Source organism: Hippoglossus stenolepis, chromosome 6 (genome assembly GCF_022539355.2).
Source record: "Hippoglossus stenolepis isolate QCI-W04-F060 chromosome 6, HSTE1.2, whole genome shotgun sequence".
NCBI lineage: Eukaryota > Metazoa > Chordata > Actinopteri > Pleuronectiformes > Pleuronectidae > Hippoglossus > Hippoglossus stenolepis.
In genome coordinates, this window is record NC_061488.1 from 25467843 (window position 1) to 25479441 (window position 11599).

Sequence of the window (11599 nt, forward strand, 5' to 3'; positions counted from 1 at the left end):
GCTTCTTCTGTTGTAAGTAATAAAAATGAAAGTGCAGCGCATGTTACAATGTTACGTTATAACCTGCACTTTACCCTCAAGATGATTTGTCTTTGTTCAACAGAAACATTTCATGAGATTAAATAGTTTTCTTTTCAACAGGAAATCGTGTTAAAACACACTGCACGGAGTTCAGGAGCACTTCCTGTTTGCCCTGTGTGAATGACACCTTCATGAATCTTCCCACTGGACTTAAACAGTGTTTACCCTGCACGACCTGTGGTCCAGGTAGATTTCTGTGTTGAAGTTTACTGTAGGTTTAAAATCAGTAAGGAGGCATGTTACTGCAAGTCTTACAGTGTGAGCTGAGATGGAGCTGAGCTGTTCTGATGATGTTTTTTACAGTGTCACTGTGTTAGTCTGTTTAGAATAGTTTCCTGCAGATGAAACTGGGATAGTGAATGAGGAGTCACAAGAGACTCTTCTTGCATAACTAAGTCACAAGACATTTCACATGAAGAGTTCATATTTTTAGTTCTTCTTTTTTACTGTCAAGTTATGAGACTCTGCTGTGCTCTGTAGTTTCTATCAGTGGGACTTGCAGTAATGGCAGAAGTGAGACTTCTTACAAAAGTCAGTTGTTCACTTCATATCTCCTTGTTCCTGCCACCAGGAGATCAGTCCACTGTGTTGTGTTTACGGCAGTTTTATCCTTCACCCTCGTAGACTTATAGATTGGACAATTTATTTCATTTTATTTCCTAAAGATGTCATAAGAACTAAAGATTAGTTTTAATGATATTTTGCCAGACAAAAAAGGCATAGTTGCTTTCTCATAGAATACATAGTTCAGGAGTTTTGTATCTTCATATGTGCCCTCCTTCATATGTATCCTCTATGTGTCGACAGATTCTGGTCTGAAGATCTACACTTCATGCACAGCAACAACGGATTCACTTTGTGAACCTCTGGAAGGATTCTACTGTATAGACCCCATACAGAACCACTGTGCAGCAGCACAGAAACACAAACAATGTCAACCAGGGCAGTACATCAAACACAGAGGTGCGTTTTCTAATGCTGACTTTAAGATTTAAGTTTTCAAAACTGTAAAAAGCTTTGAAGAACACAGAGCAGGTTATTTGAGCCATCCAGTCAATGCATTGTCAAACGGATTTCAAATATTTCAACTCAAGGTTTTGGCATGGTGTTAAATGCGACGCCCAGGGCGAGAGATGTGGATTTCGTGTCTAGACGCATTTTTGCATTGACTTCGAATGTAATCTCGACGTTTGGTATAAAAGCACCATTACGATCAGCATAAGACATGTCTAGACTTCAATATGGAACGGTCGATCAAACTTTCTGCATTCCTTGTTGGCTGAGAGTTGAGTACTCGTTCTGGGCACACATACGTGCCCACAGTTCCATTCATAAAATGAGGCTCTGCGTTGTTCTGGCGTTCAGTGCATACGTACCTGAACCCACATTTCACTCCAGTAGGCAGATATATTGTTCCTGGAGCATGCACAGTCAATGTGTACAGTCAACGTGGACGCACAATTTGGGCTGCATACAGACGTCCACATATGGGTCTGTGCATGTATTTTACCCACATAAAGATGATGGGTTAGATACATGCTGTGTCCATTTAGGAAAGTTCATCACAGCCATAAAGACTTTGGCTGTGGACAGTGGACAAAAGTAGATGGACGGACAAATCTTCTTCCATCTATCAAGATGATTTGTTTGAGTTGGAGAAAACAAATCAAAATCCCATCTTCCTGTGCAACTGTGATAATAATAGTAATAATAAAAATAACTTTCTTTCAAAAAAGAGAGAGAGCTCAGTGGCAGTCTTACAAAATTAACAATAATTGGACAATTTTGAAAAACAGCATAATATATACGGTGTTATTTCAAATTTGTATTATTCATATTTTTATTCTTACTACATTTTGCCCATGCACTGCTTTCCCTGTGCTGCTGCGTTGACTGGGAAATGGAGGATTATTAAAGGTAAATCTTATCTGACCTTGTCTTATATTTACACATTACTCAAACCAGTGTTACAAAGCAAAAACAAAACATATATAAAAACAAATAATAAATATAGTCATAAAAGACGAGTGATCCAGTGATCCAGGTGTGATGAGATAAAAGAATGTAAAATAGTTTCTGTATCTTTGAAATGTAACATAGAAGAACAGAATTCTGTCAATGTTCCTTAGTTTATAGAATCCTGTTTGTAAGTTTAGTGGCATGCTGCTCTACATTTCATCACACCTCACATAAAAAGGAGAGAATTTGAACAAAGAAATGTTTGCTGTTCAAAAACATCAATGATCAAATATTTGTTTACCTTTGGAAATAAGACAGGTCTGATGTCAAATACCACTTTGCTATATAATCCTAATATGATGTGTACACTAGTAACTGTGTATAGTTTGTGTTTGTACAGGAACAGCCCAAACAGACTCTCAATGCTCTGACTGCAGCGTTGGAACATTTTCTAACGGGACGCGTACGTCTTGTCAACCACACACACAGTAAGTAAAGAGTCTCACCAGACATGGACGTGCCTGGTTTCTTACACTTGCAGTGAATCTGTGGTGCCTCTACATGGTCCTGTGAAAATGTCCCCCTGTCGTTCCAGATGTGAATCACTAAACCTTCAGCTGATGCAACCAGGAACAGCTTCAACTGACGCTGAATGTGGAAATTCCAGTTTAAAAAAGGCATCCGTTGCAATCATCATTTCAGTGTTTTTTGTTGGTGTTTTGATTGCATTAGTCGCCTTGTGTTTCTGGAAGTGGAAAGGATATCTTTCAGGTACGATGTGTGTGTGGTGGAAGAAAATGTTGTCATGGATGATAAGACCTCCATCAAGTCATGATGTCGTTGATTAAGAGCTTTTTCATTTGTTTTGTTTCTGTTACAGGAAAAATAACAAATGCATCCTCTTCCACAACGGTATGTTCGTTACTCTCTTTTTCACAGTGTATGTTCTGACTCTGTGTATATATGTTGCTATGATGCTTGATGACAATACTTGGTTGATGAAGGTAATTTTATTATTTTATTTAATATTTCAGGAAAAGGAAAACACAACTGGAGGAGAATCTGTGACGATGATGGGGTGAAAAGCAGAAGGTGAGACAGCAGCGTGTTCTACATTTAAATATTCATTAGTTGAGGACTGTCTAGAGCCGCTTTCAGACATGACCTAAGGAGGATGTCTACAGAATTGGGTCCAGACTCTCGCCGGTGTTTGTCTTTTACGCAGCAGGAGATTCTCTGCTAGGACTCGTTCAGGTGAGGGGTGGTGCAACAGTCAGAGGCAGGATGTAATATATCAATTCTGCTGCGGAGATCAAATGATTTTGTTACATCCCATCGACACCGGGGTCGGCTCTTATCACCAAAAGCTCTCTTGGTGTCGTCTTCAGTGTCTTCGTGTAAGGCACCGCTTTTTTATGCAGAGAGATTTGTTGTCTTTTTTTTTTTTTTTGCAACTGTAACATGTTTGAAGCTTCATCAACATACCCACTCGCTCGCGGTGAATCCTGCTGTATTGACACATTAGTTAGAGTTTTAGAGAGAAACTCCGGAGAAAGTCCTGAGGCTCTCACTCTGACTTTTGCATTCTCACATACAGCCTCTCTGGAGACTGTCAGGAGATTATCTGGAGTTTAGTGCATGTCTGAAAGTGGCTTAAGACTTCTCTCTGTGAAGTCTGTTCACATGTACAAGAGGTTTCCATTTTAATTCCACATATTTCCCTCCTCAGCAAAAGAGATAAACCTGCAGAGAACCAGTAAACTGTTTGTTCACTGCAGAGTGAATGTGCTCTAGAATCCAGGTATAATCCCACTGGGTTCTAGCACATTGTCTTTGTAGGGTACAGAAATAAAACCACTGCTTTGTTACAAAGGGCACACAGCTCATCGTCTCACAGATGTCACTGCACCAAAACTACAGTCAGCTGGGAATATGAAACTTGGAGCGTCTCCCTACCCCTACCCCTTGTTTTTGAGGGTTATCTTGCCCCTTGAAACGTAGTCACAAGGGTTAGTGGTTGAAATCTTCCCCTTCAAATTGGGACCGCGTTTCAAAAACCCGACACTTCATTAGTAGTTGTTGATGTAAACTAATCCGACAAAAGTTTTGCCGGGGATGTCATTGTAATAACATTGTTGAGATCTTAAATAAACCAATGCTATTGTTTGCAGTTACTAAACTGACAAACCTATAATATCCTAATAACATCTTTGCTAATGCAGGTGAATCAATGACATTTGCCATTCATCCAATTGAAATTGAAAAGCTTGGATGCTCTGCATTATTTCACGTATAAATCAAAAGCACACAGCTTCAGGCTGCTAGCAGTGGTCTGTATGCAACCCTGCCAGGAGGCTTTGTTATTAGAGGGTTGTTTCCGTGTTTATGAAGCTGTACATATCTTCACACTCAGTTAAGTGGAAGCAATCTTTGGACTATTATTATGAAAATACATAAGAAATAGCTAGTGTCGTATTTTTATCTTTATAAATGTGTGAGTAAAGATTCTGTGTTTCACCTGTAAAAAGTTATGTGTTTGAAACAGATGTCTCTTTTTAAACAGTACAGTGTAAAACTGGGACATTCCGTGCAAATGGATAAAAACAGTATGCATGCACACAGAAGAAGATCTGATGTAGTACCAGAGTCTGGTCCATAGTATTATCTGTTACTAAGCAACCAACTACATAGTACACATTCTGCTTCCTGTTTATACTGGCCCAGTGTGCGTAACTGGTCACATGATAAATGTTTTCAGGGGCTCTTTTAGTCTCAAAATGTTTTCGTACCATTTTGCTGCAGTTTCTGGGATGAAATATTTAAATGTTAGTTCACCTGACACCTTCAGATATAGGCTAGTTAACTGTAGTTAAAGTTTTAAAGTAAAGAACTTGTTTCACCGATTATTATATTTTTTTATTAAGCTCTATGACAGATCATTAATACTGAAGCAGCCGTGTAAGCAGCAGGTGAAGCTACAGTAAAATACATTATTAACAGTTGTATATGCAGCGATGTTAGATATATTGTGAGAGCTTCTTTCTCTTTGAATCATTAAAGCATTTGAGAAAAGCTTTTAACAACTAAGACATTTGAAATAACTACATTTATTTTTCAGAAGCGAAACATTTTCAAAACCACTGGTTTGGTTTTTATGTGTTTTAACAGCTTGTTATATTATCTGTTGTTTAAAATCTGTCAAATACATGTAATGGAGAATAAAATACAATAATTCTATATATCAGAGTAGAAGTATGAAGTAACAAAGTGGAAATATAAAAGTACAAGTGCTTACATGATGTCAAATAAAAATTTGAGATTTACAGTATTTGTGACATTGAGTAGTGTAAACTGTCCAGTCTGCAGAGGAGGAGTTATCATGTTTATCTTGACGTGCATATGCTCTTCTCTTAAGGTCTAAGCAAGGCTAACTCTAGCCAGGTTTTGATAAGCCATGTGTTGGCCATGTGCATGCAGCCCAGAATAATTCATTGTAGAAAAGAGGATAAAATGTCCCTAAAAGAGGCAAAAACCTGTGAGCTGTGTTTTTCTCCAGCAGAGCAACAGATAATCATAAAGCTTGATGAAGAATTCAAACTCTTATTCATCAAGAAAGGAAACATGTCCCACTCAACAAGGCGAAGGAGACGTCATGGCAGAAAATTACAAAGTACAAGTACCTGCCAAATAAATCTGTGAAAGGATCATGACTCCCAGGAGAACCCCTACATAAGCATAGTGGTGAGTAGACTGTGTGACTTTTTGTTCGTGGGTGAATTATCCCTTTAAGGTATAAATATTGGACACTATCTCTTACTCGAATAATATAATAATGAATTTATCAAAAAAATGATTTGTGTCAGTTATATTTATTTAATCATCTTCTCTTAAATACAAACAATTACAAAAAACAAAGTATGCACTGCAAGGCATTATTGCAGTGCACAACAAAAAAATTGCCCAGTCTGAACTGCTAATCTGCCTTTTACAGTCCCATAGAAAATCTCTCCAAAATAAAACAAGTGCAAGAGCTTGTTCCATTCAAGTAAAAGGAATATATCAATCTACATTAAGCTGTCGAACAACAAAATAAATGAAAACCAAAGTAAAATTCATGTAACTTTCTGGAGGAACATCAAAACACTGTAAATTCAAGTTTAGCAGTCTATCAAAAAATCATCTTAGGGTCAAATTTGTGCAATTTGAGTCACCCTGAAACTTTGAACTGAAGTTATACTGAACTTTTTAACAGGAATAATTCATCTCTCAGTAACAAAACACACCCAAGCACATAAAGATGTAGTTTGAGTTTCCCCTTTTCTAATTTTTCGTTAACTACATTTCACATATGAACAATCTCAACAGATATTAACAACTAAACAGCTTTAACTTTTCTCTTTTCTCTTTGTTCCCACTCTTGTTCAGTGACAGAAGTAAACTCTTCCTTGTCCTGCCAGGAAATAAGACTACCGTAAAGACGAACAAAGCAGCGCAGGTTAAAATACAAACGCTCCGTCAGAATCTAATAATAATAACAGGTTCGGTATAGAACAGAGTCTGGGTCTGGTCCGCCTGTGGGCGATTTGTTTCGCTTCACTCTTCGGGTGAATTGATGCTTTGAAGAGGCGCAGCCATCTTCCTTGTGACACGTCGACTTACATTACGCAAATCGTAGTATTTACGTAACCGATGACCGATAAACAACAAGAAGAAGAAGAGGAAGAAGCTGAAAAGAGTTTCCCAGATTCAGACTTTTCAGATCAATAGTAAGATCAAAACACAAGTGAAGCCTCCTTCCAATCAGAGTAATGTACAAAACCAGCTACAGTTTCATTTTCATCGAAACAAGCAGTAATCCAAGTTGGCAGGGAGCGTCAACAAAGTGCAACGCCGAAAACATATTCTGCAAAAATGTTCAACATTATTCAATATTTTGAGGCACCAAAATTAATACACAGACAAATGGCATTTTCCTGTTAAGACCACAACCTTAATATTAGAGAAAATATATTCAGGCTTAATTTTGAGGATTTTTATTATTAATAATAATTAATACCTTCACCCTTGTACAGTGTTACCTGCTACCTGTTTCTAGTTTGTTGTTAGTTTCAGTTTGGATTTAAATTAAATATGTTCAGTCTTTGTCGAGTTGTCTGCTTGGTCTGTGTCTCTGCCTGCTTGTATTTGTATATCCTGCCCCTTATTTATTTATTTGTTTTTTAATAAATTCTGTTTCGTTGGACTTGATCTGCCTCACTCCGACATTTGGTTCCACCTGCTCACCACACCCTGACTAAATGGTCTCCTGGTCAGACTACAACTCTCATTTGGGAAAAATATGTCTTGGCATTTTGAGGATTATTAATAATAATGCATGACTCCACCTATGAGGAGTGTAGGGTTACCAAAATAACTTCACCTATAAATGGTCTCCTCTTGGTTAGACTGGGGTGGTTGAGGCTCAGGGGTGGGTCATCTTTAACATGCTTTAAACTTGTCCTTGAAGGTTGATGCTCTTTGCAAATCAACTGAAGTTGCTGTGGCTGTCATAAGAGATGCTGAACAGAAGCTGAATTTCCTTCTGCGCTACAGTGAATTTCAGAGTTTGAGGCCTGATGAACTCAGACGAGGCAAATGTCATGGAAAAACTGTCACTGTACCAGTCTGTTAATCTGTAATTAATCTCATCAGGAGTATGACTGGACAAACCAGTTTTAGCAACAGTGTTTCAAAAGTGATTCAATCATCAACATGTTAACAACTACATGCCAAACATGCTGGCCGACTGTTCCACATGAATGATTCCGGAGATATAATGATTCATCATGAATCATTATATCTCCGGTGGAACATTGCACAAGAGAGCAGTCTCAGAAAGGATGAATATAACTTATTCATTAGGCAATTTATTATTATTACTTAAGTTTTGTAGACTGGAACGGTCTCTCTATATTTAAGATGGGGGTTTGAAATGTGTACATATACCCCTTGTGTTATTGTAATCCTTGATGTGATAGTAGAAAGAATTTGTTTTAACCAAAACATTTGGTGTAGCATCTTCCCTTTTTTGGCTGGTACTGTGGGGGGAATGCAGAATATGTGCTGTTTACATGAGATCCCTGTGTTACGAAAGTAAGAAGAAAGTAACACTTGGTATTGTGTGCTGTGCAACAACTGAAACTAAGGATACTGTTGGCAGGGGCAGATATTTCATATTATTGTTGGGGGGGACAATAAACACAATTTCTACTCTTCCCTCTTTTCCACCCAGCTCTCCTCTCTTCCCCATTTTTCTCTGCTTCCAGTTAATGAGGGATTTTTTTCTCTCCACAGTTGTCAAAGTGTTCGCTTATTGTGGGAACTGTTGGGTTTAAGGACTCGACCTTACTTTGTAAAGTGCCTTGAGACAATGTATGTAATGATTTTGCACTTTACGAATATATTTTAATTGAATTGAAAGTGTTTCTTATAAGTCCAGGAGCCTATATATGCCCAATATCAGTGAAGCAACACCCATAGAGCGAAATAAAGCTCATAAAATTAGTTAGATTTGTCTTATCTAAGAAGTTGATCTGTAATATTTTGATGTAAGTGTTTAAAAATCCAAAACATTATGAAGCCTAGAAACAATTAACATATATTAACATAATGTTTGTTGTATTTGAATCTTTTATGAACTCAGTCTTCATCTATACTGGAAATATCACCATGGTAGCCATTTAATATGTAGTCAGAAAAAATTATGCACGTAGAACCTATTATTTAGGGGGAAGAAATCCATTATTATAGAAATATTTTTGTCTGAAAGGTAAAATTTGTAATGATTACCTAGCATTCTGTAAGATCAATACACATCTGACATTTGTAACAAACCATATGGCTTGAAAATTGGTTGAAAATTCACTGGGTTATGAACATTTTAATATGGATACACCTCCTGCCTTACATGTGCATTAGAAGACGTGGCTGTATGTACCAGGTGGCCTCGGTTAGATATACAGCATGTATGGTATATGGATCAGCAGCAAGCACATCTCTCCAAATATTTGATAGAATTCAATACCAAGCAATGAGATTATGTACAGGTGCTTATAAACCAACCCGACCAGCAGCATTACAGGTAGAGATGGGAGAAATGCCTCTAGATATGAGAAGGACTAAAGGAAAATGTACAGGGACCCAGTAAAGAACATCCAACACAGGAAACTTTAAAACCTTGTTGGGAAAAAGGAGAAAGATAAAAAAAGCTTTGGATGGACAGTAGCACAAAGAGCAACAGAACTTAACATAGCAGAATTAGACTTCAGTCCAACAGTACCATTAGCAGCAATAGCACCTTGGATACTACCTGATGCTAATGTAGATTTCACATTATAAAAAAATAAAAACAATGATGGAGAGGCTATTTTCAATTTGGATACAAAACAGGCTCATATTGACAGTAACAGCAGCTATATCCAGGTTTATACAGATGCATCAAATAATCTATTCAATAAGGTGGGAGTAGCAATTATAATTCCAGAATTTCATATTAAAATAGGGAAAAAGATCAGTGAGGGGCTCGGTATACAGGAGAAATTATTGCAATAATGTTAACACTACAGTGGATAGAGGACACACGACCATTAAGAGCAATTATTTGTTCAGATTCAAGTTCAGCATTATCCAGGATACACAACAATCATTCAGACAAATACTAATACTAAATTCAAATGATGGAATTTAAACTCCATCGTTTTTATGGAGCCGCACATATTGGTGTTAAGGAAATAAAATGTCAGATACACTTGCAAAGGAGGCTGTGGAGAATAGCTGCACTGATGCGTCAGTCAGCTTCAGTAAAGCAGAGACTAAGAGCATCATTAAACAGAGGTTGAAGGAAGGTGGCAGACGCAATGGGAGCAAGACAGGAAAGGACGATAGTTTTACCAAATTCAAAGGAAAGTGGGAGAAATGAGATGGGCAGGAAGAAACAGGTCGAAGAAACAATAATATCAAGAGACTCACATTTGGACACACAGGACTAAACACTGCAGGAAGACATGATACAGAAAAATGTCATTATTGTGGGCAAGAGGAAACAGTTCATTTTATAGTACACTGTCCAAAATATGAGCAAGAAAGAAGGCAGCTACTCGTAAACCTTGGCAAGTTTAAAGTACAGTTTGCTTTGAGATGCCCTGCAAAATAACTGAATAAGCAAGTGTTATCGAATACTATTTGATTATCTTAGAAGTCAATTATAATTGAGAGAATATACGTTTCTATTTAGAATCCACCATTACATAAGTATTGTAGTACAACAAACAGGAGACCCTGGATGTGGGATGTGATTTTGGTGAGAAACACACTATTATTTTTCGTCATTTTCACAAAGCGCCTGTGTGAAGTGCGGTGATCTACTGAAGGTCTCGTTGAAATAAAAATCACACAAAAACCCTTCACGAGTTAATGTGTCCGTGTCAGCATCACGTTGAGACAACAATATAAATCAAATGGTTAAAAAAAGAACCAGTTTCTGCAATGCAAGTGTTGTTTATCTGTTTGCAATCAACAGATGATATGTCTGAAGTGGGTCGAGTGTGTTGTCAACATGACACGTGTGACGAGGCAGATCTGGGAAACTAACTTAACGTCTTCATTGTCGAACAACGTGTTGTGTATTTCTTCTCTTCTGTCAGATGACTACGTGCTTTGTTGGAGCTGTGTCAGTCGAAGGAGTAAATAAAGTTCCCTGTGTAACTATGACAACTCTAATAGTGATATATAATAATAATAAAACTATTTATATTTTGTTGTATTTTCACGAACAATGTGGTGTGGTGATACAGGCAATTGTGGACGCTTCAGGAAACATCTTCATTAACAATAAAGTGCCTTTTTGTGTCAGTATCATCTTCAGACATAACCACTTGTTGTGGGGCTAAATATAAATGTGAAAGAGATCCCACCATGGGAATCAATGCGCTGTGGTCCACATAAAAACTAACGTAGTGACAATGGCACTGCCCACCACGCCACTGATCGGGTGATTTACAGCGTCACCTCTATGTTCCGCTGACTGTGAAGCCTGTGAACATCTTACCATGTGTTATTGTTTCAGGGAATACGCCCACGTTAACTTGTGACAGTCACAATTTACCGTGAACTCGGAATTATCGTTCATACTTCACACATTTGGACACCGCTGCGCCATCATGAAAAACTGCTATATCCTGCGCACATACAAAGCAGAAGCCACAAATAGTTCGCGTGCTTACTATTAGTGCGCGTTTCGTGTGCTCGTTGATATCATGGTTGGTGACTGTCCAGCTCGGAGGACGGCTCGTATTGATTAAAATAAGCGTGTTGCCTGTTGTCCACCTTACTGGGAAACAGGCGCGGTGTGTGATTAAAGAAGGTTTCGCTCATGACTTATTGATCCAGGAAGTTCGAATCTGTGAGTAAACACCTGCCCTTCGCTGTGAAATGAAAACTAACTGCCTACAGACGGAACCTGCAGAAGGTCTTATCTTATTAACGACGGTAAGCAGACTGTATTTCTATATAACCTCTGAAT

General features: G+C 38.0%; 2 protein-coding genes across 3 annotated transcripts in view; both read left to right on the forward strand.

The window, feature by feature from the left end:
- The first annotated feature begins 116 nt into the window (after positions 1-116).
- Positions 117-7282, forward strand: LOC118110960 (tumor necrosis factor receptor superfamily member 14-like). 2 transcript variants are annotated; one of them, XM_047340412.1, is made up of 7 exons: positions 117-267; positions 889-1044; positions 2441-2528; positions 2636-2811; positions 2921-2952; positions 3075-3132; positions 3770-4174. In XM_047340412.1, exons 1-6 carry the CDS (start codon positions 213-215, stop codon positions 3120-3122), a joined length of 555 nt encoding a protein of 184 aa, XP_047196368.1. In that variant the 5' UTR covers positions 117-212; the 3' UTR covers positions 3123-3132; positions 3770-4174. The 2 variants fall into 2 exon arrangements, with proteins under 2 accessions (XP_047196368.1, XP_047196367.1); XM_047340411.1 differs by lacking the exons at positions 2921-2952; positions 3075-3132; positions 3770-4174 and adding an exon at positions 5600-7282.
- A 3865-nt stretch (positions 7283-11147) lies between these two features.
- The window catches only part of LOC118110947 (tumor necrosis factor receptor superfamily member 14-like), a 48358-nt gene continuing 47906 nt past the window's right edge, over positions 11148-11599 (forward strand). The window contains exon 1 of the mRNA XM_047340188.1: positions 11148-11565. The gene's annotated coding sequence lies outside the window, so the exon portion shown is untranslated. The remainder of the gene's footprint in view (positions 11566-11599) is intronic.